This window comes from Salvelinus alpinus, chromosome 23, assembly GCF_045679555.1.
Source record: "Salvelinus alpinus chromosome 23, SLU_Salpinus.1, whole genome shotgun sequence".
Taxonomy (NCBI): domain Eukaryota; kingdom Metazoa; phylum Chordata; class Actinopteri; order Salmoniformes; family Salmonidae; genus Salvelinus; species Salvelinus alpinus.
The window spans coordinates 8,953,012-8,978,047 of NC_092108.1; the positions used below are offsets into that span (position 1 = coordinate 8,953,012).

The window sequence follows — 25,036 nt, forward strand, 5'->3', positions numbered from 1 at the left end:
AGGATGAGCCTGCAGGAATGGTACCACATTAGGGAGAAGGACATCTTCCCTGTAACGCACAGCGTTGAGATTGCCTGCAATGACAACAAGCTCAGTCCGATGATGCTGTGACACACCGCCCCAAACCATGACGAACCCTCCACCTCCAAATCAATCCCGCTCCAGAGTACAGGCCTCGGTGTAACGCTCATTCCTTCGACAATAAACGCGAATCCGACCATCCCCCCTGGTGAGACAAAACCGCGACTCGCCAGTGAAGAGCACTTTTTGCCAGTCCTGTCTGATGCAGCGACTGTGGGTTTGTGCCTATAGGCGACGTTGTTACCGGTGATGTCTGGTGAGGACCTGCCTTACAACAGGCCTACAAGCCCTCAGTCCAGCCTCTCTCAGCCTATTGCGGACAGTCTGAGCACTGATGGAGGGATTGTGCGTTGTTGTTGCCATCCTGTACCTGTCCCGCAGGTGTGATGTTCGGATGTACCGATCCTGTGCAGGTGTTGTGCCACTGCGAGGACGATCAGCTGTCCATCCTGTCTCCCTGTAGAGCTCTTTTAGGCGTCTCACAGTACAGACGTTGCAATTTATTGCCCAGGCCACATCTGCAGTCCTCATGCCTCCTTGTAGCATGCCTAAGGCACGTTCACGCAGATGAGCAGGGACCCTGGGCATTTTTCTTTTGGTGTTTTTCCAGAGTCAGTAGAAAGGCCTCTTTAGTGTCCTAAGTGTTCATAACTGTGACCTTAAATTCCTACCGTCTGTAAGCTTTTATTGTCTTAACGACCGTTCCACAGGTGCATGTTCATTAATTGTTTATGAAACAGTGTTTAAACCCTTTACAGTGAAGATCTGTGAAGTTATTTGGATTTTTATGAATTATCTTTGAAAGACAGGGTCCTGAAAAAGTGAAGTTTATTTTTTTGCTGAGAGAGATATATAATATGGCATACAACAATCTCAGCTCTGTAGATTTTGCTGCGAAGAGACAGAATCATTAGATAAGTTATTCTGGTATTGCCCCTATATAGCTTGTTTCTGGTCACAGGTTCAGAAATGGTAAAAAAAACATTCACTTAAAATTAACCTTCCAAATAGCCGTTTTGGGCGATTTGGAAAGCCATAGTCAATAAATAATAGAATAATACTCGTACAAAAGTTTCATCTTTAGTTCACAATCTGTGGATACTACACGATTAGAAAGGTTCAAAATGTTTGTAAAACGTCACAGAACAAAAAAATATATGGCACATGGAAAACAAACGAGGGTGGTCTATGGTGATAGGCTGAGAGTGGCTGAGGGGGTGGGATTAAAGAGCTTATGTTTGGTAATGCATTATTGTCATGTGATTGCTTTATATAAAAAGTACCATGTATGTAAAATGTATATTTAGCAGAAAAGCTGTAAAAAAAAAAATATATATATATTTGTCCTCAAAAGAGGGCTTGCTGATTTTGTCTCCACACACATTATTGATCGGCGGGGTGTATGTATCTCAGAGTGTGAGTACCGCTCTAGGATCAGCTCCTCCCTGTCCATGTAATACACTACCCTAGATCAGCTCCTCCCTGTCCATCTAATACACTACCCTAGACCAGCTCCTCCCTGTCCATGTAATCTAATACACTATCCTAGATCAGCTCCTCCTTGTCCATCTAATACATTATCCTAGACCAGCTCCTCCCTGTTCATCTAATCTAATGCATTATCCTAGACCAGCTCCTCTCTGTCCATGTAATACATTATCCTAGACCAGCTCCTCCCTGTCCATCTAACACACTATCCTAGACCAGCTCCTCCCTGTCCATCTAATACATTATCCTAGACAAGCTCCTCCCTGTCCATCTAATACATTATCCTAGACCAGCTCCTCCCTGTCCATCTAATACATTATCCTAGACCAGCTCCTCTCTGTCCATGTAATACATTATCCTAGACCAGCTCCTCTCTGTCCATGTAATACACTATCCTAGACCAGCTCATCCCTGTCCATCTAATACATTATCCTAGACCAGCTCCTCCCTGTCCATCTAATACATTATCCTAGACCAGCTCCTCCCTGTCCATCTAATACATTATCCTAGACCAGCTCCTCCCTGTCCATCTAATACATTACCCTAGACCAGCTCCTCCCTGTCCATCTAATACATTACCCTAGATCAGCTCCTCCCTGTCCATCTAATACATTACCCTAGACCAGCTCCTCCCTGTCCATCTAATCTAATGCATTATCCTAGATCAGCTCCTCCCTGTCCATCTAATACACTATCCTAGACCAGCTCCTCCCTGTCCATCTAATACATTACCCATGACCAGCTCCTCCCTGTCCATCTAATACATTACCCTAGACCAGCTCCTCCCTCTCCATCTAATACATTATCCTAGATTAGCTCCTCCCTGTCCATCTAATACATTATCCTAGACCAGCTCCTCCCTGTCCATCTAATACATTATCCTAGATCAGCTCCTCCCTGTCCATCTAATACATTATCCTAGACCAGCTCCTCCCTGTCCATCTAATACATTACCCTAGACCAGCTCCTCCTGTCCGTCTAATACATTATCCTAGACCAGCTCCTCCCTGTCCATCTAATACATTATCCTAGACCAGCTCCTCCCTGTCCATCTAATACATTATCCTAGACCAGCTCCTCCCTGTCCATCTAATACATTATCCTAGACCAGCTCCTCCCTGTCCATCTAATACATTACCCTAGACCAGCTCCTCCCTGTCCATCTAATACATTATCCTAGACCAGCTCCTCCCTGTCCATCTAATACATTATCCTAGACCAGCTCCTCCCTGTCCATCTAATACATTACCCTAGACCAGCTCCTCCCTGTCCATCTAATACATTATCCTAGACCAGCTCCTCCCTGTCCATCTAATACATTATCCTAGACCAGCTCCTCCCTGTCCATCTAATACATTATCCTAGATCAGCTCCTCCCTGTCCATCTAATACATTATCCTAGACCAGCTCCTCCCTGTCCATCTAATACATTATCCTAGATCAGCTCCTCCCTGTCCATGTAATCTAATACATTATGATCTGAAAACTGATCCTTAGTGACTATTGATGGGTTCTGACTACTAAACTTGAAAATATGAAATATCCTTATTTCATGTCACTGAGGGAGAGAGGGGAATGTAGGACGTTTACATTCAGTCAGAACATGTTATTGTTAGACATCAGGGATCCTATGGAGAGGAGAAGGGCCACCGTCTGGTACAAGTCAACAGGACAGCCGTGAGTTGGAGAGGAGAGAGGAATTTGGGCCGAGGTCAGGTCAGATGAAGAGAGAGAGAGAACAGGCATCACTAAAGTCCTGCCTAGCAGCAGAGATGTATTGGCTGTCCAGATGTGTAAGGAGGAGAGACAGCATAGGAGGAAGATTTAAATACCAAGTGCTTATGTAAATATGGTCTGTCTGTTAAGCCGTCTGTACCATCGAGTGAATAAACTTGGTTTGAGCTTTCCCTAGTTGTCCATTAGGTTGTAAATAAACAGAGTAAAACTAAGACTACGCACCATGATGTATTCCAACATAGTCAGCAATAGAGACTAGCCACCGACCTGTAAAACGTTACTTTCTGATTCCTCTCCAGTTTTGACGTCTACTTTCTCTAAGATACACTTCTTGGCTGTGGCTTTGGTGTACGCTGCTGCAGACTCCTCCAGTGACTCCGTCACGTTGTTACCTGGGAACACACACACACACAAAGACGCACATCTAACTAATTAACACACTGGGGCCAGCACTAGTCTGTAGTGAAGATAGAGAAAGCCAGTCTCTTAAGATTTATACTGCGAGACGTGTGTGTGTGTGTCTCTTACCCTTCTCTGGTGTGTTTTCCTTTGAGGAGGGTTCAGACACAGGGGGAGCCGGTAAGTCTTTACAGTCCTCTTCTGATGCCTCACCTCCTCTAGGAGGACTCTGAAATAACACAGGGGGCAGCCAGTCAACCTCACAGGAGGCGGCAGCCAGTCAACCACACAGGAGGCGGCAGCCAGTCAACCACACAGGAGGCGGCAGCCAGTCAACCACACAGGAGGCGGCAGCCAGTCAACCACACAGGACGCGGCAGCCAGTCAACCACACAGGACGCGGCAGCCAGTCAACCACACAGGACGCAGCCAGTCAACCACACAGGACGCAGCCAGTCAACCACACAGGACGCAGCCAGTCAACCACACAGGACGCAGCCAGTCAACCACACAGGACGCAGCCAGTCAACCACACAGGACGCAGCCAGTCAACCACACAGGACGCAGCCAGTCAACCACACAGGACGCAGCCAGTCAACCACACAGGACGCAGCCAGTCAACCACACAGGACGCAGCCAGTCAACCACACAGGACGCTGCCAGTCAACCACACAGGACGCTGCCAGTCAACCACACAGGACGCTGCCAGTCAACCACAGTGTCTCGACAGTACAATAATAAAGTCCACTCATAATATGTGTGTGGTTTTCTAGTCCCAACTCAAAACACATTGTCTTGCATGATTGGATTTGCTACAAGATTCCATAACAGTTCCAAGGTTGATCCATTTCTCATGGAGCTGTATCGATTAGGGTTTTCGATCTCCCACCAGCTCTACTGTTTGTCATGGCCTGAAGGACAACACCACCCGCTAAAACAGTCTCGACTCACCAGAACCCTCTCTGACATGTTCTGCCCAAAGACAAATTTGGCCCCCTTGTCCGTATTGTTTGTGGCGTTCTTTAAACTGGAGAGGTTGAAAAGAAGAACAAGAAGTTATTATTAGAAGGTCAGTCATTTAGCAGACACTTACGGCTTACAATTACGGCTCAACTTACAATTACGGCTTTTAAAAACTAAGGTGGCTGAAACCATAATATTACGAGCATTATAAGTTCAACCTTCAAAATAGTGAAAAGAGTAAAGTGGTCTGAAAAGCTAGTAATAAGATTTTTTTTCAACTCTGAGGAAACTACATTACCTGGGGGTGGCAATGTACTCTAAGAAATAGTTAGTTCCCTCCTTCTGAGAGGCCAGGGGCAACGACTTGCCGTCGTTAGTGCTCTCTTCCAACTAGAGACAGTGAGAGACAGACAGACAGAGAGACAGACAGACAGACGAGAGAAAGGAATAGAGAGACGTTACCAAAGAAACTGAGATCATAATTCACTTCATTTGAGAAAATGTACAAAAAAATGAATAAAATATTGAAAACAGCCTATCTAGTGAATTAAATAAGAGTATCAGCATCCTACAAAAATATGAACCTTCGCTCTGTCTTTGATATTTTGTCCAAACACGAAAGAGGACTCTGCAGGACAGTCGTCCCTCATTCCGTCCTCCTCTTTGTCACGTTTCTAGATTAAACATATATTGAATTCAACTTTAAAATTTGTTGTTGCTAAAAAAAAAGAGGCATTTTTTGAAAAACAAAAAATAAAACTTGTGAATGATTTTGACAGTAATAATATGGACTAAATCATATCCAAGAAGCAGGTCTTGGTAGTCACAACATCGTGCAACTACAGGCAAAATAAGTCGTTGCCATAGAGACGCATTCAATTATCGTTCCACTTTTAAATTATTTCGTTGCTGCACCGTTGTCACATTACACAAGCTTCTGCATATTAACACAGGACCATGACACCAGTCCTCACCGGTGACCTGGCGAGGCCGTCTGACTGCTCAGTGTTGTTATGGAAGATGGTCGACACTTCTGACGTTCCGTCGGACGACTTCTTCACCCCGTTAGTGGACTCGGAGTTGGTCTTGGCTGGCGGGGCCTGGAGCAAGGCTGGCCGGAGGACACTGCGAAGTTGCTCCTTGGGTTTCTGACTGGGGACGCCTGGAACATAACCTGCTAATGGATTGGATCTGAATGCCTTACAGAACTAGTCCATTCACAACTATATCACACCTACCATGTACTATATCAGTACGATATTACAACATGCACGACCACGGACTATATCAAAACTACTACCATGCACGTCCAATCATATTAACATGCTGTAACACCATCTACGATTTAGGAGTTTTCCTGACCATTTAACCTGACTAGAGTTGCTTTCTGTAATCAACACACACACACACCAATACCCAGGCACCAATACCCACCTGAACTAGGTGCCTTCCCGTGGATAAGAGTTGGTGGTTTTAAACGAAACCCAACTGGCTTCTCTTCTGGCAAAAAAAAAAAAACAGGAGGTAGAATTGTTAAAAAAGACCATAAACAAAAATGGCATCTTTCAGTGTGTGGGGAGGGTACATTTAATACCATCATAAAATGAACACAGATGAACCCATGGAGATACCATTTGTCTCTGCATCCAGTATGATGGAAGTTAGAGGTAGTTTCGCAAGCCAATCCTAACTAGCGTTAGCGCAGTGAATGGTATCTACTAGCAGTTATCATAGACTTTGTCATTGCGCTAACTCTAGTTAGCAACTTCATTCAAACTGCATGCAGGGACAAATGGTATCCTCGGGTTCATCTGGGGAAGTACATAAATGGTTTCATTGACAAAATCCCCTTAGTATCCCTTTTAAAACTAAGCACTACACATTTATAGAAAGACACATTTGACTAACTGCTTGAATGAAGGTCATTTTCAAAGCTACATAAATGAGGTTCCCTTCTCACCTCAAAGCTGGTGTCACTAAGGTCTCGGAGATCATACACATTGGTGTTTAGTTAACCCTTTTTCCCCCAGAATGGACAAAATGGAAGTCGTATTTTCTTGATCGCCAAACAAATTCTACATATGTTTGGTAGCCTTTTGAGCTGAGATTCTGTATTTTTGTCATTTCTTTCCATCTTAAATGTTTTAAATGGCACAGAATTTAATTTTCTGCTGTGAGGAAAATAAGCGTCAACTTCAGCACCTCATTTGGATGTTTGGAGGAGTGTAAAACACATTCAATGTCTACATTAAAACAATACATTAAAACAATGTTTCTTTTTCTCTGTCCTGCTATTCTTCCCTGTCAAGTTTAACCCATGGTACCTGTGTTTTTCCCCCCTATAATGTATGCTTCTTGTCTATGTGAACCCATCTTGAATTAAGATATTTGTGAGAGACTGCACATAAACCAAAGGTAAAAAAAAAAAAATCATGGTCATACCTTTTTGTTAGCTTTCCTTGCCATTGAGTTGTACTGTAACTTATTTGTGCATTAAAAGGTGCTTTGGCCTGGACTACAGTTCACAAGCATACAAATGCATGTCACATACTGGAGACTTAAATGAGGGGGAGCATTTATAATGAGGAGGAACCATAGGAAGTAAACACTGTGCCTCACCTGGCTCCGAGTCCTCGGAATGCCCAGTGGGAGACTGCCAGAAACTTGATGGCATGAAGACATTGTTCTTATTAGCCACTGCAGAGAGCAAGAAGAAACATTACACACAAGGCAAGTTTCCTGTACTCCTCTTCATGAATCAACTGAAACGCAGTCAGCTTTCTCTGATGTTTTCTACTACCAGAATGTGAAGACGGGAACTGTGTTGAAGATGAAGTCCTCTCTCTTTTCACCGGAGGACAATAGCCACCATCGTCTCTGTCTGAATCTGAAGCCCCCCCCAAAAAAAGACAGCCTTCAATTCACATGATTAAAGAGCTACGCACCGATTCCGCATTTGTTTCTCTGTCACTCATAAAAATAAAAATAAAGAGATTTCAGTCTTTTGGGTGTGGTTGGATGTGACCAGTTACTGATGTTTGTCCCAAATGAAACGCCATAGGAACAAAGCCAGTATCACTCCTCAAAAGTCAGACTGATCAAGAAATTTGCAATACATTTGAATGTTTTTGCTGAGGTTTTAGTCACGCAATCTAGTTAAGTGTTTGGTGAAGTATTTATCAAGAAAAAAAATGTGTGAAGTTGTCTTATGTAAACAAAGTCTGCTCTGCTGGTTAGTCTGTCTCACGGTCTGTGTTCTGCGGTAGGATTGGATAGAGCACAAATCACTGCAGCTGTGTATCCTGTGTTAGTGGACAAGTGAGCATTGTCGAAATCAAAACCAAACCCTCAAGTAAGTCATGACGAACTCACTTACAAAACTCAGTTTAGGACGAGACTGACTTTATGACCGAAATATTCACATTTACACTTTGTACTCAATTTTGACATTAGAATAAATGTTTGACCTGTCACAGCCTCCAGTATTTATGCTGCAGTAGTTTGTGTCGGGGGGCTAGGGTCAGTCTGTTATATCTGGAGTATTTCTCCTGTCTTATCCGGTGTCCTGTGTGAATTTAAGTATGCTCTCTCTAATTCTCTCTATCGGAGGACCTGAGCCCTAGGACCATGCCTCAGGACTACCTGGCATGATGACTCCTTGTTGTTCCCAGTCCACCTGGCCGTGCTGCTGCTCCAGTTTCAACTGTTCTGCCTGCGGCTATGGAACCCTGACCTGTTCACTGTGATTACTATTATTTGATATTATTTGATTATTTGATAGTGCATAAATGACCATGCTGGTCATTTATGAACATCTTGGCCATGTTCTGTTATAATCTCCACCCGGCACAGCCAGAAGAGGACTGGCCACCCCTCATAGCCTGGTTCCTCTCTAGGTTTCTTCCTAGGTTTTGGCCTGTCTAGGGAGTTTTTCCTAGCCACCGTGCTTCTACACCTGCATTGCTTGCTGTTTGGGGTTTTAGGCTGGGTTTCTGTACAGCACTTTGATATATCAGCTGATGTAAGAAGGGCTATATAAATAAATTTGATTAATATCGATGCCAAATAGAAAAGTTTCTCTATCAGCGAAGTTGTTTATTGCATTCAGTTGCACTTTAATTAAGCAATAAGGCCCGAGGAGGTGTGCTATATGGCCAATATACCACAGCTAAGTGCTCTTCTTACGCACAACAAGGAGTGCCTGGATGCAGTCCTTAGCCATGGTATATTGGCCATATAACACAAACCTCTGAGGTGCCTTATCGCTGTTATAAACTGGTTACCAACGTAATTAGAACAGTAAAAATAATTGTGTCATACGCGTGGTATACGTTCTGATATAAAATGGATTTCAGCCAATCAGCATTCAGGGTTGATAAAGAACATGCCAGTTTAAAAAGCCCCAGCTGGGCTCCAGCTTAGGAAATACAATACCCCTCCTGGTAAACGAATTACAAGATTTATAAAAACAGACATCAATTTTAAGATTAGATGGAAAATATTAGGAAAAGTATATATATATATTTTTTTTTTACTGCCAAATCTGATATGCAGATGTAGTCTTACCTTCTCCATCTTCTCCACTGGATCCATCAGCTGCCCGCTGTAATAGAAAGCAGTACTGAATCTACTGTGTTTCTCAGTCTAAAAACAACAACTGAATCAAATGATGGAATCTTTACAGTGAATTTCCATAAAGAAGAGGCCCACTCATGTCAATGAAAGTCAGGCGGGAAGAAACAACACGATGTGACTTACCTTCGGTGCTTTGTCTTTTTGGAACACAAACATTGGTGGCACTATGGCAGGTTTCTCTGTTTCAAAAGAAAAAGGAAAGCATCTTTCATCATACAGAAGAAGAGTATGCTTCAGTGACTTGTGTGAAGTGTAGGCCTAATATTTTTTTTAAAGACATCGCACAACTTGTCAATCAGTTGTTTGTTTCAACACTTAAAAATCTTCTTTTTTTAAACAAGCGTCGTGAACGAACACCCTGCAGCAGTCTTGAGTTGACAAGTTCTGCCGTAATGTTATTTTTTGTTGCAAACAGCTAGAAGGCCTAGTGTCTGGCACACTTGACTCTCTCTGTTTAAACACAGGAATGTGTTTCTAATTCTACAAAGATGCTCAGTGACACTTATGGAAATTCAGGAATATTGCATTTAGCTAAGCCTAGGCTAAACCATAAACCTGGTGAGTATTTCTGCCCAAAAAAATAAAAATACCCCGACACATGGATTCAGACTTTATTTTCTCCTTCTTCCAACTTTCCGCTAAATTAGTTCTACCCACAAAGCATAGCAACGCTCACCACTGCGTTCAGACACTTCTGAATAGATGCCAAACATTCATGATGCAAAGCCTGAGAATAAACAACTTGCATTATAATCCTTTAGTCCCGTTTAAAACGAGTGGCACACAACACTGATTAGTTCAGTCACCAGAAAACAACCAGAGCCTTGAAGAGATAAGACATTAATTAAATATTAAAACCTGCATCTAAAGCAAATCAAGATTTTATAAAAAAGGACAAAAAGGTGCATCAAACAAAAGCTATTTACATTGCCTTCGGAAAGTATTCATACACCCTTGGACTTTTCCCACATTTTGTTACAGCATTATTCTACACATTTAAATGTTTTCCCCTCATCAATCTGAACACAATAACCCATAATGACAAAGCAAAAACAGGATTTTTTGATAATTTATAAAAAAATAAATAAAAAAACACCACATTTATGTAAGGATTCAGCGATTACAGCCTCAAGTCTTCTTGGGTATGACGCTACACGCTTAGCACACCTGTATTTGGGGAGTTTCTCCCATTCTTCTCTTCTCAAGTTCTGTCAGGTTCAATGGGGAGCATTGCTGCACAGCTATTTTCAGGTCTCTCCAGAGATGTTCGATCGGGTTTGAGTCCGGGCTCTGGCTGGGCCACTGAAGGACATTCAGAGACCTGTCCCGAAGCCACTCCTGCGTTGTCTTGGCTGTGTGCTTAGGGTCGTTGTCTTGTTGGAAGGTGAACCGTAACCCCAGGCTGAGGTCCTGAGCAGGTTTCCATCGAGGATCTCTCTATACTTTGCTCCGTTCAGCTTTGCATCGATCCTAACTAGTCTCCCAGTCCCTGCCGCTGAAAAACATCCCCACAGCATGACGCTGCCACCACCATGCATCACCGTAGGGATGGTGCCTGGTTTCCTCCAGAAGTGATCAGACCAGAGAACCTTGTTTCTCATGGTCAGAGTCGTTAGGTGCCTTTTGGCAAACTCCAAGCGGGCTGTCATGTGCCGTTTATTGAGGAGTGGCTTCCGTCTGGCCACTCTAATGCTGCAGAGATGGTTGTCCTTCTGGAAAGTTCTCCCATCTCTACAGAGGAACTTTAGAGCTCTGTCAGGGTGACCATCGGGTTCTTGGTCACCTCCCTGACTAAGGCCCTTCTCCCCCGATTGCTCAGTTTGGCCAGGCGGCCAGCTCTAGGAAGAGTCTTGGTGGTTCCAAACTTGATCCATTTAAGAATGATCGAGGCCACTGTATTCTTGGGGACCTTCAATGCTGCAGAAATGTTTTGGTACCCTACCCCAGATCTGTGCCTCGACACAATCCTGTCTCGGAGCTCTACGGACAATTCCTTCGACCTCATGGCTTAGTTTTTGCTCGGACATGCACTGTCAACTGTGGGACCTTATATAGACAGGTGTGTGCCTTTCCAAATCATGTCCAATCATATGAATTTACCACAGGTAGGCTCCAATCAAGTTGTAGAAACATCTCAAGGATGATCAATGGAAACAGGATGCACCTGAGCTCGATTTCGAGTCTCATAGCAAAGGATCTGAATACTAATGTATTTCTGTTCTGTTTTTCTATCCTATGAGTGGCTCAAGTAGTCTACATGTATGGACAAGAGCATTGGATTTGGACCATCAAAACTCATGACCTAACTGAAGCCGACAGGACAACTAGCTCCTCTACAGGCCAGGGTCGGAGAGAGGACTGTCCTGCTTTGTAAATAAACACAAGCATGTGATCCAGCTCAACTCTCACAATATTTTTAGCTTGACTGAAACAACTGTTGTCATAAGTGACAAACAGTTGTGGTGTACGACAGTGACACACACACACATGACCAGGCAGGGCAAACCAGATTTGGTGATTTCTGGGGTATCATAAAAATAAATCACATTTTTGGACTCATTAAGCAGTTTTTACCTGATTAAATGTATATTCTTAAACCTTAAATGAGACACAAGCTTCTTGTTGACCAGACATTTTGATAAATAGCCCCAATGTCAAAACACAGTTTTAAAGTGTCCAAATCAATACCAATAGGCAGAAACAGTTTGTGATATTGAAAACATAAAAATGTACTATCTACACATACAGTGCATTCAGAAAGTATTCAAACCCCTTGACTTATTCCACATAGTTGCATTACAGCCTGACCTCAACATGTATTACATTTATTTCTCACCCAGCTACACACAACACCCTATAATGGCAAAGTGAAAACATGTTTTTAGACATTTTTGCAAATGTATTTTCAAATAAAATACAGAAATATGTCATTTGCATAAGTATTCACACCCCTTTGCTATGACACTAAATTGAGCTCAGGTACATCCAATTTCCTTTGATCATCCTTGAGACAGCACTACAACTTGATTGGAGTCCACCTGTGGCCAATTCAATTGTTTGGACATGATTTAGAAAGAAACACACCTGTCTATTTAAGGTCCCACAGTTGACAGTGCATGTCAGAGCAGAAACTATACCATGAAGTCCAAGGAACCGTCTGTAGATCTCAGAGATAAGAGTTGTGATGAGGCATATATCTGGGGAAGGGTATAAAACAACTTCTAGAGTGTTGAAAGTTTCCAAGAGCACAGAGGTCTCCATCATTAGGATATGGAACTACTCAGACTCTGCCTAGAGCTGGCCGTCCGACTGATCAACCTGGCAAGAAGGACCTTGTCAGGGAGGTGACCAAGAACCTAATAACCACTGACAGATCTACAGAGTTCTTTAGACGAGATGGGAGAACCTACCAGAAGGACAACAGTCTTTACAGCACTTCAATGTGGGCTTTATCATAGAGTGGCCCAATGGAAGACACTCCTGAGAAAATGGCACATGACAGCACGTCTGGAGTTTGCAAAAAGGCCCGTGAAAGACTATGAGCATAAGGCAAAATATTATTTGGTCTGATGAGACAAATTTTACTCTTTGGCCTGAATGCAAAGCCCTATGTCTTGAGAAAACACAGGCACAGCTCATCACCCACCTAACACCATCCCTACAGTGAAGCATGGTGGTGGCGGCAGCATCATGCTATAGGGATGCTTTTCAGCTGCAGGGACTGGGAGACTGGTAAGGATAGAAGGAACAATGAATGGAGCCCAAATACAGGAAAATCCTTGAGAACCTGCTTCAGAGTGCAATCGACTTTAGACTGGGGGCGAAGATTTACGTTCCAACGGGACAAAGACCCCAAGCATACAGCCAAAGTAATACTGGAATGGCTTCAGAACAAGAATGTGAAAGTCCTTGAGTGGCCCAAACAAAGCCCAAACTTGAATACCATTGAAAATCTGTCAAAAGACAAAGATTTCTGTTCACTGCTGCTCCCCCATCTAACTTAACAGAGCTTGAGGAAATCCCCAAATCCAGATGTGTAAAGCTGATAGACATACCCAAGAAGACTCAAAGCTGTAATCGGCGACAAAAGTGCTACTATAAAATATTGACTCAGGGTGTGAAGTGAATACTTATGTAAATTAGATTTCTGTTTTTCAATACATTTGCAAACATTAAAAAAAATAAAAAGTTCACTTTGTCATTAGTGATGGGCTGGGGGGGAAAATCTATCAATTTTTAATTCAGGCTGTAACAACAAAATGTGGAATAAGTCAAAGGGTATGAACACTTTGAAGACACTGTACATGTGCAACAATAATAATCATTCTACTTTCTTTAAACAAGCACCTCAAACTGCACCAGCACCAAAATCCCTGTTGTTTTGACATATAGCAATCAATCACTCATCAATTAAGAAGGAGATATGCGCTGCTGAAACTACCACAACTCAAAAAACACTTAGAAACTGGAGATGTTTTGCTACCTCACTGGTTAGAGTGCAACCTGCAGCTACCTCACTGGTTAGAGTGCAACCTGCAGCTACCTCACTGGTTAGAGGTCAACCTGCAGCTACCTCACTGGTTAGAGGGCAACCTGCAGCTACCTCACTGGTTAGAGGTCAACCTGCAGCTACCTCACTGGTTAGAGGGCAACCTGCAGCTACCTCACTGGTTAGAGGGCAACCTGCAGCTACCTCACTGGTTAGAGGGCAACCTGCAGCTACCTCACTGGTTAGAGGGCACCCTGCAGCTACCTCACTGGTTAGAGGGCAACCTGCAGCTACCTCACTGGTTAGAGGGCAACCTGCAGCTACCTCACTGGTTAGAGGGCAACCTGCAGCTACCTCACTGGTTAGAGGGCAACCTGCAGCTACCTCACTGGTTAGAGGGCAACCTGCAGCTACCTCACTGGTTAGAGGGCAACCTGCAGCTACCTCACTGGTTAGAGGGCAACCTGCAGCTACCTCACTGGTTAGAGGGCAACCTGCAGCTACCTCACTGGTTAGAGGGCAACCTGCAGCTACCTCACGGGTTAGAGGGCAACCTGCAGCTAAGTTCACGGGTTAGAGGGCAACCTGCAGCTACCTCACGGGTTAGAGGGCAACCTGCAGCTACCTCACTGGTTAGAAGACAACCTGCAGCTACCTCACGGGTTAGAAGACAACCTGCAGCTACCTCACGGGTTAGAAGACAACCTGCAGCTACCTCACGGGTTAGAAGACAACCTGCAGCTACCTCACTGGTTAGAGGACAACCTGCAGCTACCTCACTGGTTAGAGGACAACCTGCAGCTACCTCACTGGTTAGAAGACAACCTGCAGCTACCTCACTGGTTAGAAGACAACCTGCAGCTACCTCACTGGTTAGAGGACAACCTGCAGCTACCTCACTGGTTAGAGGTCAACCTGCAGCTACCTCACTGGTTAGAGGACAACCTGCAGCTACCTCACTGGTTAGAGGACAACCTGCAGCTACCTCACTGGTTAGAGGACAACCTGCAGCTACCTCACTGGTTAGAGGACAACCTGCAGCTACCTCACTGGTTAGAAGACAACCTGCAGCTACCTCACTGGTTAGAGGACAACCTGCAGCTACCTCACTGGTTAGAGGACAACCTGCAGCTACCTCACTGGTTAGAGGACAACCTGCAGCTACCTCACTGGTTAGAAGGCAACCTGCAGCTACCTCACTGGTTAGAAGACAACCTGCAGCTACCTCACTGGTTAGAGGACAACCTGCAGCTACCTCACTGGTTAGAGGACAACCTGCAGCTACCTCACTGGTTAGAAGACAACCTGCAGCTACCTCACTGGTTAGAGGACAACCTGCAGCTACCTCACTGGTTAGAAGACAACCTGCAGCTACCTCACTGGTTAGAGGACAACCTGCAGCTACCTCACTGGTTAGAGGACAACCTGCAGCTACCTCACTGGTTAGAAGACAACCTGCAGCTACCTCACTGGTTAGAGGACAACCTGCAGCTACCTCACTGGTTAGAGGACAACCTGCAGCTACCTTTTGGAATGTTGCATTTTGATATGGGGGTCGCCAAACAGAAAGAAAATGCAACACTTTCGTCAATCACGCATATCGATATCACGTTGAAATCAATTGCGCAAGAGCGGGAGATGAGGTTGGACATCCTGTTAAAACTAACACAGCACAAAAACCAACCGGAATATAGGAATAACAGGTAGGCTTACATCCCTGGTTAGAGGACACCTTGTAGAAGACAGCAAGATACATCTTGAAGAGTTACACACTAAGTGTACCGCAACACTGTTTTTGTTAATCACTTCCATGGATATTACACTGAAATCAATAGAACAGGGGGGAAATATTTGTGGGGTTCAAACCAAAACTAACACTATTCAAAGGCCACACGGAAACTTGGAATAACTCACACACTGTTGGTTAGATGAGAACTTGTGGAAGTCATACACAGTGCCTTTGGAAAGTATTCAGACCCCCTTTTTCCCCAAATGTTGTTAAGTTACAGCCCTATTCTTAAATGGATTAAAAAAATAAGTCCTCAGCAAATAAACACAATGTACCCCATAATGACAAAGTGAAAACAGGTTTTTAGAAATGTTTGCAAATGTATTAAGAAAAAAACAGAAATACATTAGTATTCAGATCCTTTGCTATGAGACTCGAAATCGAGCTCAGGTGCATCCTGTTTCCATTGATCATCCTTGAGATGTTTCTACAACTTGATTGGAGCCTACCTGTGGTAAATTCAATTGATTGGACATGATTTGGAAAGGCACACACCAGTCTATATAAAAAGGTCCCACAGTTGATAGTGCATGTCAGAGCAAAAACCAAGCCACGAGGTCGAAGGAATTGTCCGTAGAGCTCCGAGACAGGATTGTGTCAAGGCACAGATCTGGGGAAGGGTACCAAAACATTTCTGCAGCATTGAAGGTCCTTAAGAACACAGTGGCCTCGATCATTCTTAAATGGAAGAAGTTTGGAACCACCAAGACTCTTCCTAGAGCTGGCCGCCTGGCCAAACTGAGCAATCGGGGGAGAAGGGCCTTGGTCATGGAGGTGACCAAAAACCCGATGGTCACCCGGACAGAGCTCTAGAGTCCACCTGTGGAGATGGGAGTACCTTCCAGAAGGACAACCATCTCTGCAGCACTTCACCAATCAGGCCTTTATGGTAGAGTGGCCAAACAGAAGTCACTCTTCAGTAAAAAAGCACATGACAGCCCGCTTGGAGTTTGCCAAAAGGCCACTAAAGACTGACCATGAAACAAGATGCTCTGGTCTGATGAAACCAAGATTGAACTCTTTGGCCTGAATGCCAATTGCCACATTCTGGAGGAAGCATGGCACCATCCCTACGGTGAAGCATGGTGGTGGCAGCATAATGCTGTGTCTGTTTTTCAGCAGCAGGGACTGGGAGACTAGTCTGGATCAAGGCAACGCTCCCCATTCAATCTGACAGAACTTGAGAGGATCTGCATAGAATGGGAGAAACTCACCAAATACAGGTGTGCCAAACTTGTAGAGGCATACTCCAGAAGACTCGAGGCTGTAATTGCTGCCAAAGGTGCTTCAACAAAGTACTGAGTAAAGGATCTGAATACTTATGTAAATGTTTTTTTATTTTATACATTTGCAAACATTTCTAAACATCTTTTTGCTTTGTAATTATGGGGTATTGTGTGTAGATTGATAAGTAAAAAATACAATTTAATACATTTTAGAATAAGGCTGTAACCTAACAATGTGGAAAAAGTCAAGGGGTCTGAATACTTTCCGAAGGCACTATCAATTTCGGATATTGATTTCGGGAGGCTGCCATCACGGAAAAGTGAACAAAACACTTCAGTTAAAACTACAATAAGTAACTTTTTGGGCGACTGCCAAATTCACATAGCAATGCGTGCTATAGATCCATCATTCTAATGAAAGCTTCTATGGGCATTATTTCTATGCTTCCAGTTAAGTATATTTTTGCATATTTTACTTTTCGGTTTACACCAGCTTCAAACATTTGAAAATACTATATTTTTTGGCTATGTAAAATACTTAAAAGCAGTTTAGATGGTACAATGATTGTCTACACCTGCTTGTTTTGTCAAACTTAAATTAGGCAAACTATTAGAATTTTTGCAACCGGGAAATGGCGGAGCGATTTCTGCATAGTGCATCTTTAACTAGAGTCTCCATAGCGTCTGTGCAGCAGCCTTAACGTTCCTACCGCGACATAGCCACTAGCCTAGCTCCCAATCAGATACATCAAAACAATTTAGTAAGCTAGTTACATCATATAGGCTAACTAATATAAATACAGTCAAGTCAGTGAATGTACAAGCCACAACGCGTCGCGAACTGGATTTGGCGTAAGAATAGGCTCCCCCAGCAGACTTGTTAGTTATTGTACTAGCTACCTAGTCCTCTCCAGTTCCGAAGGTGCAACATTCATTAAAATTGCTAACTATCTCGCTGGCAAGTGGGGTTTTGACAGATAGTTGGCTAACCTTTCAAGAATTCAGGGTTTTACTGGCTAGCTGACGGTCCTTGACAAATAACACTCCTGCTAAAGTTAGCCATAGCCCCCGCCAAGGAGTAGCGAGTCATTTCGCCGGCTAACGTTAGCTAGTTGATAATTGTTAGCTAGTTACAGTAACGTTAGATGTGACAACCACAAATAAGCAACCCACATAGCTAGGTAGGAAGCAAACATGCATTAAACGTACATTACTAATTGATTATATATACACACACCTTACTAACACGTAGTTCATAGTATCATTTCTGATTACCTAGCTAACGTTAGCCAGCGTCCCATCCCCGCCTAAAAAGAGACGCTTGCTCTGAAAGCTAAGTTTTCTTTTGTATGCAACCGGAGTTGACATTTTTTTCATTCAACTGTTCTATTGAAAGGCTGCGAAGCACTACTTTTAGCACACAGTAATTTAACTATACTTAAAACGTAATGTAGATAATCCAACGGTTTCGTTTCCTCACAAGACCACTGCTCACCTTCATTTGCCAAGTCCGCCATTTTCCTTCTTTGCTCACACCCACAATCCACCACGCAAAATACGTGTAGGCAGACAGAAACAAAACTCGCAGAAGTAGACAAAATCGCTCAATATCGATCACCAGTAGAATTTGTAATGGAAACGTAGAACATAATCAATATCTTCAGTATTAACGTATGATTTGTCTATCATTAGCAGCAATTCAAAGTGTTATTTTCAGAGAGAGCACCATCCAAAGTAGCTTCATCAATTTGTGACCAAGCTAATAAGAGATCTACCCCTAGGCTAAGGCCATCAACTCTAGGAGAGAAACAGAGTGAAACAAACTTTGGGTTTCAATTCGGAAATCTCATGGTTTCGCGGGGCCCCGCAAGGTCTGACAAAGGACCTTTTTAGGGCGGTAAAAGACAGCCTAACGGCAAAATGTGTAGAATTGTAGGTTGAGAGAAAATGTTGCTGTTTTTAAGCTAATTTCCAGCTATTCTACGCATATTGCCATGGGGCAGAGAGAAACATTTGCAGTTTTTTTACTAAACTTATGCTATTGTACACATTTTACAATGAGGCTGAGAGAATTTTTAAAGCTAATTTTCTGGCGTTCTACTAGGGCTGACCTCAATTAGTAGAGTGGTTGATTGTTGGTAAACCAAGATTGTTTTAGTCAAGCAGTAACATACATATATATATATATATATATACTGCTCAAAAAAATAAAGGGAACACTTAAACAACACAATGTAACTCCAAGTCAATCACACTTCTGTGAAATCAAACTGTCCACTTAGGAAGCAACACTGATTGACAATACATTTCACATGCTGTTGTGCAAATGGAATAGACAAAAGGTGGAAATTATAGGCAATTAGCAAGACACCCCCAATAAAGGAGTGGTTCTGCAGGTGGTGACCACAGACCACTTCTCTTCCTATGCTTCCTGGCTGATGTTTTGGTCACTTTTGAATGCTGGCGGTGCTTTCACTCTAGTGGTAGCATGAGACGGAGTCTACAACCCACACAAGTGGCTCAGGTAGTGCAGCTCATCCAGGATGGCACATCAATGCGAGCTGTGGCAAGAAGGTTTGCTGTGTCTGTCAGCGTAGTGTCCAGAGCATGGAGGCGCTACCAGGAGACAGGCCAGTACATCAGGAGACGTGGAGGAGGCCGTAGGAGGGCAACAACCCAGCAGCAGGACCGCTACCTCCGCCTTTGTGCAAGGAGGAGCACTGCCAGAGCCCTGCAAAATGACCTCCAGCAGGCCACAAATGTGCATGTGTCTGCTCAAACGGTCAGAAACAGACTCCATGAGGGTGGTATGAGGGCCCGACGTCCACAGGTGGGGGTTGTGCTTACAGCCCAACACCGTGCAGGACGTTTGGCATTTGCCAGAGAACACCAAGATTTGCAAATTCGCCACTGGCGCCCTGTGCTCTTCACAGATGAAAGCAGGTTCACACTGAGCACATGAGCACATGTGACAGACGTGACAGAGTCTGGAGACGCCGTGGAGAACGTTCTGCTGCCTGCAACATCCTCCAGCATGACCGGTTTGGCGGTGGGTCAGTCATGGTGTGGGGTGGCATTTCTTTGGGGGGCCGCACAGCCCTCCATGTGCTCGCCAGAGGTAGCCTGACTGCCATTAGGTACCGAGATGAGATCCTCAGACCCCTTGTGAGACCATATGCTGATGCGGTTGTCCCTGGGTTCCTCCTAATGCAAGACAATGCTAGACCTCATGTGGCTGGAGTGTGTCAGCAGTTCCTGCAAGAGGAAGGCATTGATGCTATGGACCGCCCGTTCCCCAGACCTGAATCCAATTGAGCACATCTGGGACATCATGTCTCGCTCCATCCACCAACGCTACGTTGCACCACAGACTGTCCAGGAGTTGGCGGATGCTTTAGTCCAGGTCTGGGAGGAGATCCCTCAGGAGACCATCCGCCACCTCATCAGGAGCATGCCCAGGCGTTGTAGGGAGGTCATACAGGCACGTGGAGGCCACACACACTACTGAGCCTCATTTTGACTTGTTTTAAGGACATTACATCAAAGTTGGATCAGCCTGTAGTGTGGTTTTCCACTTTAATTTTGAGTGTGACTCCAAATCCAGACCTCCATGGGTTGAAAAATTTGATTTCCATTGATAATTTTTGTGTGATTTTGTTGTCAGCACATTCAACTATGTAAAGACAAAAGTATTTAATAAGAATATTTCATTCATTCAGATCTAGGATGTGTTATTTTAGTGTTCCCTTTATTTTTTTGAGCAGTGTATATATATATATATATATATATATATATATATATGTATATATATATATATATATATACAGTTGAAGTCGGAAGTTTACTTACACCTTAGTCAAATACATTTAAAATCAGATTTTCACAATTCCCGACATTTAATCCTAGTAAAAGTTCCCTGTTTTAGGTAAGTTAGGATCACCACTTTATTTTAAGAATTTGAAATGTCAGAATAATAGTAGAGAGAGCTTTATATCAGCTTGTATTTCTTTCATCACATTCCCAGTGGGTCAGAAGTTTACATGTACTCAATTAGTATTTGGTAGCATTGCCTTTAACGTGGGTCAAATGTTTCGGGTAGCCTTCCACAAGCTTCTCACAATAAGTTGGGTGAATTTTGGCCCATTCCTCCTGACAGAGCTGGTGTAACGGAGTCAGGTTTGTAGGCCTCCTTGCTCGCACATGCTTTTTCAGTTCTGCCCACACATTTTCTATAGGATTGAGGTCAGGGCTTTGTGATGGCCACTCCAATACCTTGACTTTGTTGTCCTTAAGCCATTTTGCCACAACTTTGGAAATATGCTTGGGGTCATTGTCCATTTGGAAGACCCGTTTGCGACCAAGCTTTAACTTCCTGACTGATGTCTTGAGATGTTGCTTCAATATATCCACAATTTTCCCTTCCTCATGAAGCCATCTATTTTGTGAAGTGCACCAGTCCTTCCTGCAGCAAAGCACCCCCACAACATGATGCTGCCACCCCCGTGCTTCACGGTTGGGATGGTGTTCTTCGGCTTGCAAGCCTCCCCCTTTTTCCTCCAAACATAACGATGGTCATTATGGCCGAAAAGTTATATTTTTGTTTCATCAGACCAGAGGACATTTCTCCAAGAAGTACAATCTTTGTCCCCATGTGCAGTTGCAAACTGTAGTCTGGCTTTTTTAATTGGCGTTTTTAGAGCAGTGGCTTCTTCCTTGCTGAGCGTACATTCAGGTTATGTTGATATAGGACTCGTTTTACTGTGGATATAGATACTTTTGTACCTGTTTCCTCCAGCATCTTCACAAGGTCCTTTGCTGTTGTTCTGGGATTTATTTGCACTTTTCACACCAAAGTACGTTCATCTCTAGGAGACAGAACTCGTCTCCTTTCTGAGCAGTATGACGGCTGCGTGGTCCCATGGTGTTTATACTTGTGTACTATTGTTTGGACAGATGAACGTGGTACCTTCAGGCATTTGGATATTGCTCCCAAGAATGAACCAGACTTGTGGAGGTCTAAAAAAAAATTGCTTTAGATTTTCCCATGATGTCAAGCAAAGAGGCACTGAGTTTGAAGGTAGGTCTTGAAATACATCCACAGGTACACCTCCAATTGACTCAAATTATGTCAATTAGCCTATCAGAAGCTTCTAAAGCATTTTCTGGAATTTTCCACGCTGTTTAAAGGCACAGTCAACTTAGTGTATGTAAAATTTTGTCCCACTGGATTTGTGATACAGTGAATTATAAGTGAAATAATCTGTCTGTAAACAAATGTTGGAAAAATTACTTGTGTCATGCACGAAGTAGATGTCCTAACTGACTTGCCAAAACTATAGTTTGTTCATAAGAAATTTGTGGAGGTGTTGAAAAACAAGTTTTAATAACTCCAACCGAAGTGTATGTAAACTTCCGACTTCAACTGTGTATATATACACACATACATGCAGTACCAGTCCAAAGTTTGGACACACCTACTCATTCAGGGGTTTTTCTTTATTTTAACTATTTTCTTTATTGTAGAATAATAGTAACGACATCCAAAACTACGAAATAACACAAGGAATCACGTAGTAACTAAAAAAATTGTTAAACAAATCAAAATATATTTTTTATTTGAGATTCTTCAAAAGTAGCCACCGTTTGTGTTGATGACAGCTTTGAACTGTTGGCATTCTCTCAACCAGCTTCACCTGGAATGCTTTTCCAACAGTCTTGAGGGAGTTCCCACATATGCTGAACACTTGTTGGCTGCTTTTTCTACAGTCCAACTCATCCCAAACCATCTCAATTGGGTTGAGGTCAGGTGATTGTGGAGGCCAGGACATCTGATGTAGCACTCCATCACTCTCCTTGGTCAAATAGCCCTTACACAGCCTGGAGGTGTATTAGGTAATTGCCCTGTTGAAAAACAAATGATAGTGGGACTAAGTGCGAACCAAATGGGATGGTGTATTGCTGCAGAATGCTGTGGTAGCCATGCTGGTTAAGTGTGCCTTGAATTCTAAATAAATCACAGACAGTGTCACCAGCAAAGCACCCCCACACCTCCTCCTCTATGCTTCACGTTGGGAACTACACATGCAGAGATCATCCATTCGCCTACTCTGCGTCTCACAAAGACACAGCATTTTGAACCAAACATCTCACATTTGGACTCATCAGACCAAAGGACAGACTTCCACCAGTCTAATATCCATTGCTCGTGTTTCTTGGTCCAAGCATGTCTATTCTTCTTATTGGTGTCCTTTAGTAGTGGTTTATTTGCAGCAATTCGACCATGAAGGCTTGATTCACGCAGTCTCCTCTGAACAATTGATGTTGAGATCTTACTTTATTTGGGCTGCAATGTGAAGTGCAGTTATTCTAATGAATTTGTCCTCTGCAGCAGAGGTAACTATGGGTTTTCCTTTCCTCATGAGAGCCAGTTTCATCATAGCGCTTGATGGTTTTTGCAACTTCACTTGAAGAAACTTTCAAAGTTCTTGAAATGTTCCAGATTGACTGACCTTCATCTCTTAAAGTAATGATGGACTGTCATTTCTCTTTGCTTATTTGAGCTGTTCTTGCCGTAATTAATCAAGGCGAGACCCAGATGCAGACACAGGAGGCAGATGGTTGGAATCTTAAACATTTTATTAATCCAAAAGGAGTAGGCAAGAGAATGGTCGTGGACAGGCAAAAAGGTAAAAACCAGATCAGAGTCCAGGAGGTACAAAGTGACAGACAGGCTCGTGGTCAAGGCAGGCAGAATGGTCAGGCAGGCGGGTACAAAGTCCAGAAACAGGCAAGGGTCAAAACCGGGAAGACTAGAAAAAAGGAGAATGCAAAAAGCAGGAGAACGGGAAAAACGCTGGTTGACTTGGAAACATACAAGACGAACTGGAACAGAGAGACAGGAAACACAGGGATAAATACACTGGGGAAAACAAGCGACACCCGGAGGGGGTGGAGACACATAAAGGACAGGTGAAACAGATCCCTACCCTCCGGGTAGGGAAGGTAGGGTGAATACGGAGGGTACGGGGTAACACAAGATGGACAACAGTGGAATTCAGGACTTTGGAGATGGGAAAAGGACCAATGAAACGAGGGTACAGTTTGAGGGACTCTACCCGAAGGGGCAGGTCCCGTGTGGACAGCCATACCCTCTGCCCAATGCGCTAGCGGAAGACATGCTGCACCACAAGCTGGGCCGTCTCCTTGGCAGAAGGTAGTTTGGGGAGAGGGATGAAATGGGCGGCCTTTGAGAACCGGTTGATTACCGTCTGAATGACAGTGTTGCCATCAGATGGAGGGAGCCCAGTGACAAAGTCCAGATATATATGAGACCAGGGATGATGAGGGACCGGTAGTGGTTGCAGGAGGCCAGAAGGAGCTTGCCGTGGAGTCTTGTTGAGCACACACAGTGCATGCGGTGACAAAGGCATAGACGTCAGGGACCATTGTGGGCCTCCAGAAACCTGGTTGAAGGAAGGCTAGTGTACAACGGGACCCTGGATGACACATCAGCCTGGAGGAATGAGCGCATTCCAGGACCCGGGACCGGACTGAGTTAGGGACAAACAGCCGGTTAGTCGTGCCCCCTTCAGGTCCAGGCTGGGAGTGTTGTGCCTCGCGGACCAGGTTCTCAATACCACAATCCACAGTGATAGCAAGGCGTGAGGTAGGGAGAATGCTTGCAGAGGTCGAGGGTGTAGCAGAGGAACTGTATAGGCGGGAGAGAGCATCAGGCTTCACATTCTTGGACCCTGGGCGGTAGGAGATGGTGAAGTTAAATCTGGTGAACAGTAGGGCCCACCGGACCTGCCTGGAGTTGAGGCGCTTGGTTGTACGGAGATATTCCAGGTTTTTAATGGTCGGGCCAGACCAGGAATGGCTGTTCTGCTCCTTCCAGCCAGTGCCTCCACTCTTCCAACGCCATCTTCACCGCCAGGAGTTCTCGGTTGCCAACATCGTAGTTCCTTTCAGTAGGATTGAGACAATGGGACAGGAAGGCACAGGGATGAAGCTTCTGGTCCTGGGGAGATCGCTGGGACAGGATGACCCCCACTCCAACATCCGAAACATCCACTTCCACCACAAATTGACGAGAGGGGACCGGGTGGATGAGGATGGGTGCTGTTGTGAACTGATGCTTCAGGTCCACAAAGGCTTTGTTGACAACTGGAGACCATTTGAATGGTACCTTGGGAGAGGTGAGTACCGAGAGGGAGGCCGCCAGGACTT

The 25,036-nt window shown here is 44.0% G+C and overlaps 1 protein-coding gene across 6 annotated transcripts in view; it reads right to left on the reverse strand.

Annotated features, from left to right (window-relative positions):
* The window catches only part of LOC139550165 (ran-binding protein 3-like), a 28,652-nt gene extending 9,994 nt beyond the window's left edge, over window positions 1-18,658 (reverse strand). The window contains exons 1-12 of one of the 6 annotated variants that reach the window (XM_071360850.1): window positions 18,303-18,658; window positions 9,427-9,482; window positions 9,235-9,271; window positions 7,469-7,555; window positions 7,288-7,365; window positions 6,103-6,168; window positions 5,643-5,842; window positions 5,253-5,342; window positions 4,967-5,058; window positions 4,657-4,732; window positions 3,835-3,934; window positions 3,574-3,698 (exon numbers count right to left, since the gene is read on the reverse strand). In XM_071360850.1, coding sequence (XP_071216951.1) covers window positions 3,574-3,698; window positions 3,835-3,934; window positions 4,657-4,732; window positions 4,967-5,058; window positions 5,253-5,342; window positions 5,643-5,842; window positions 6,103-6,168; window positions 7,288-7,365; window positions 7,469-7,555; window positions 9,235-9,271; window positions 9,427-9,482; window positions 18,303-18,324 — 1,029 coding nt within the window. In that variant the 5' untranslated portion in view covers window positions 18,325-18,658. The other 5 variants (XM_071360851.1, XM_071360849.1, XM_071360854.1 and 2 more) reach the window with 5 other exon arrangements.
* Between the last annotated feature and the right edge of the window lie 6,378 nt (window positions 18,659-25,036).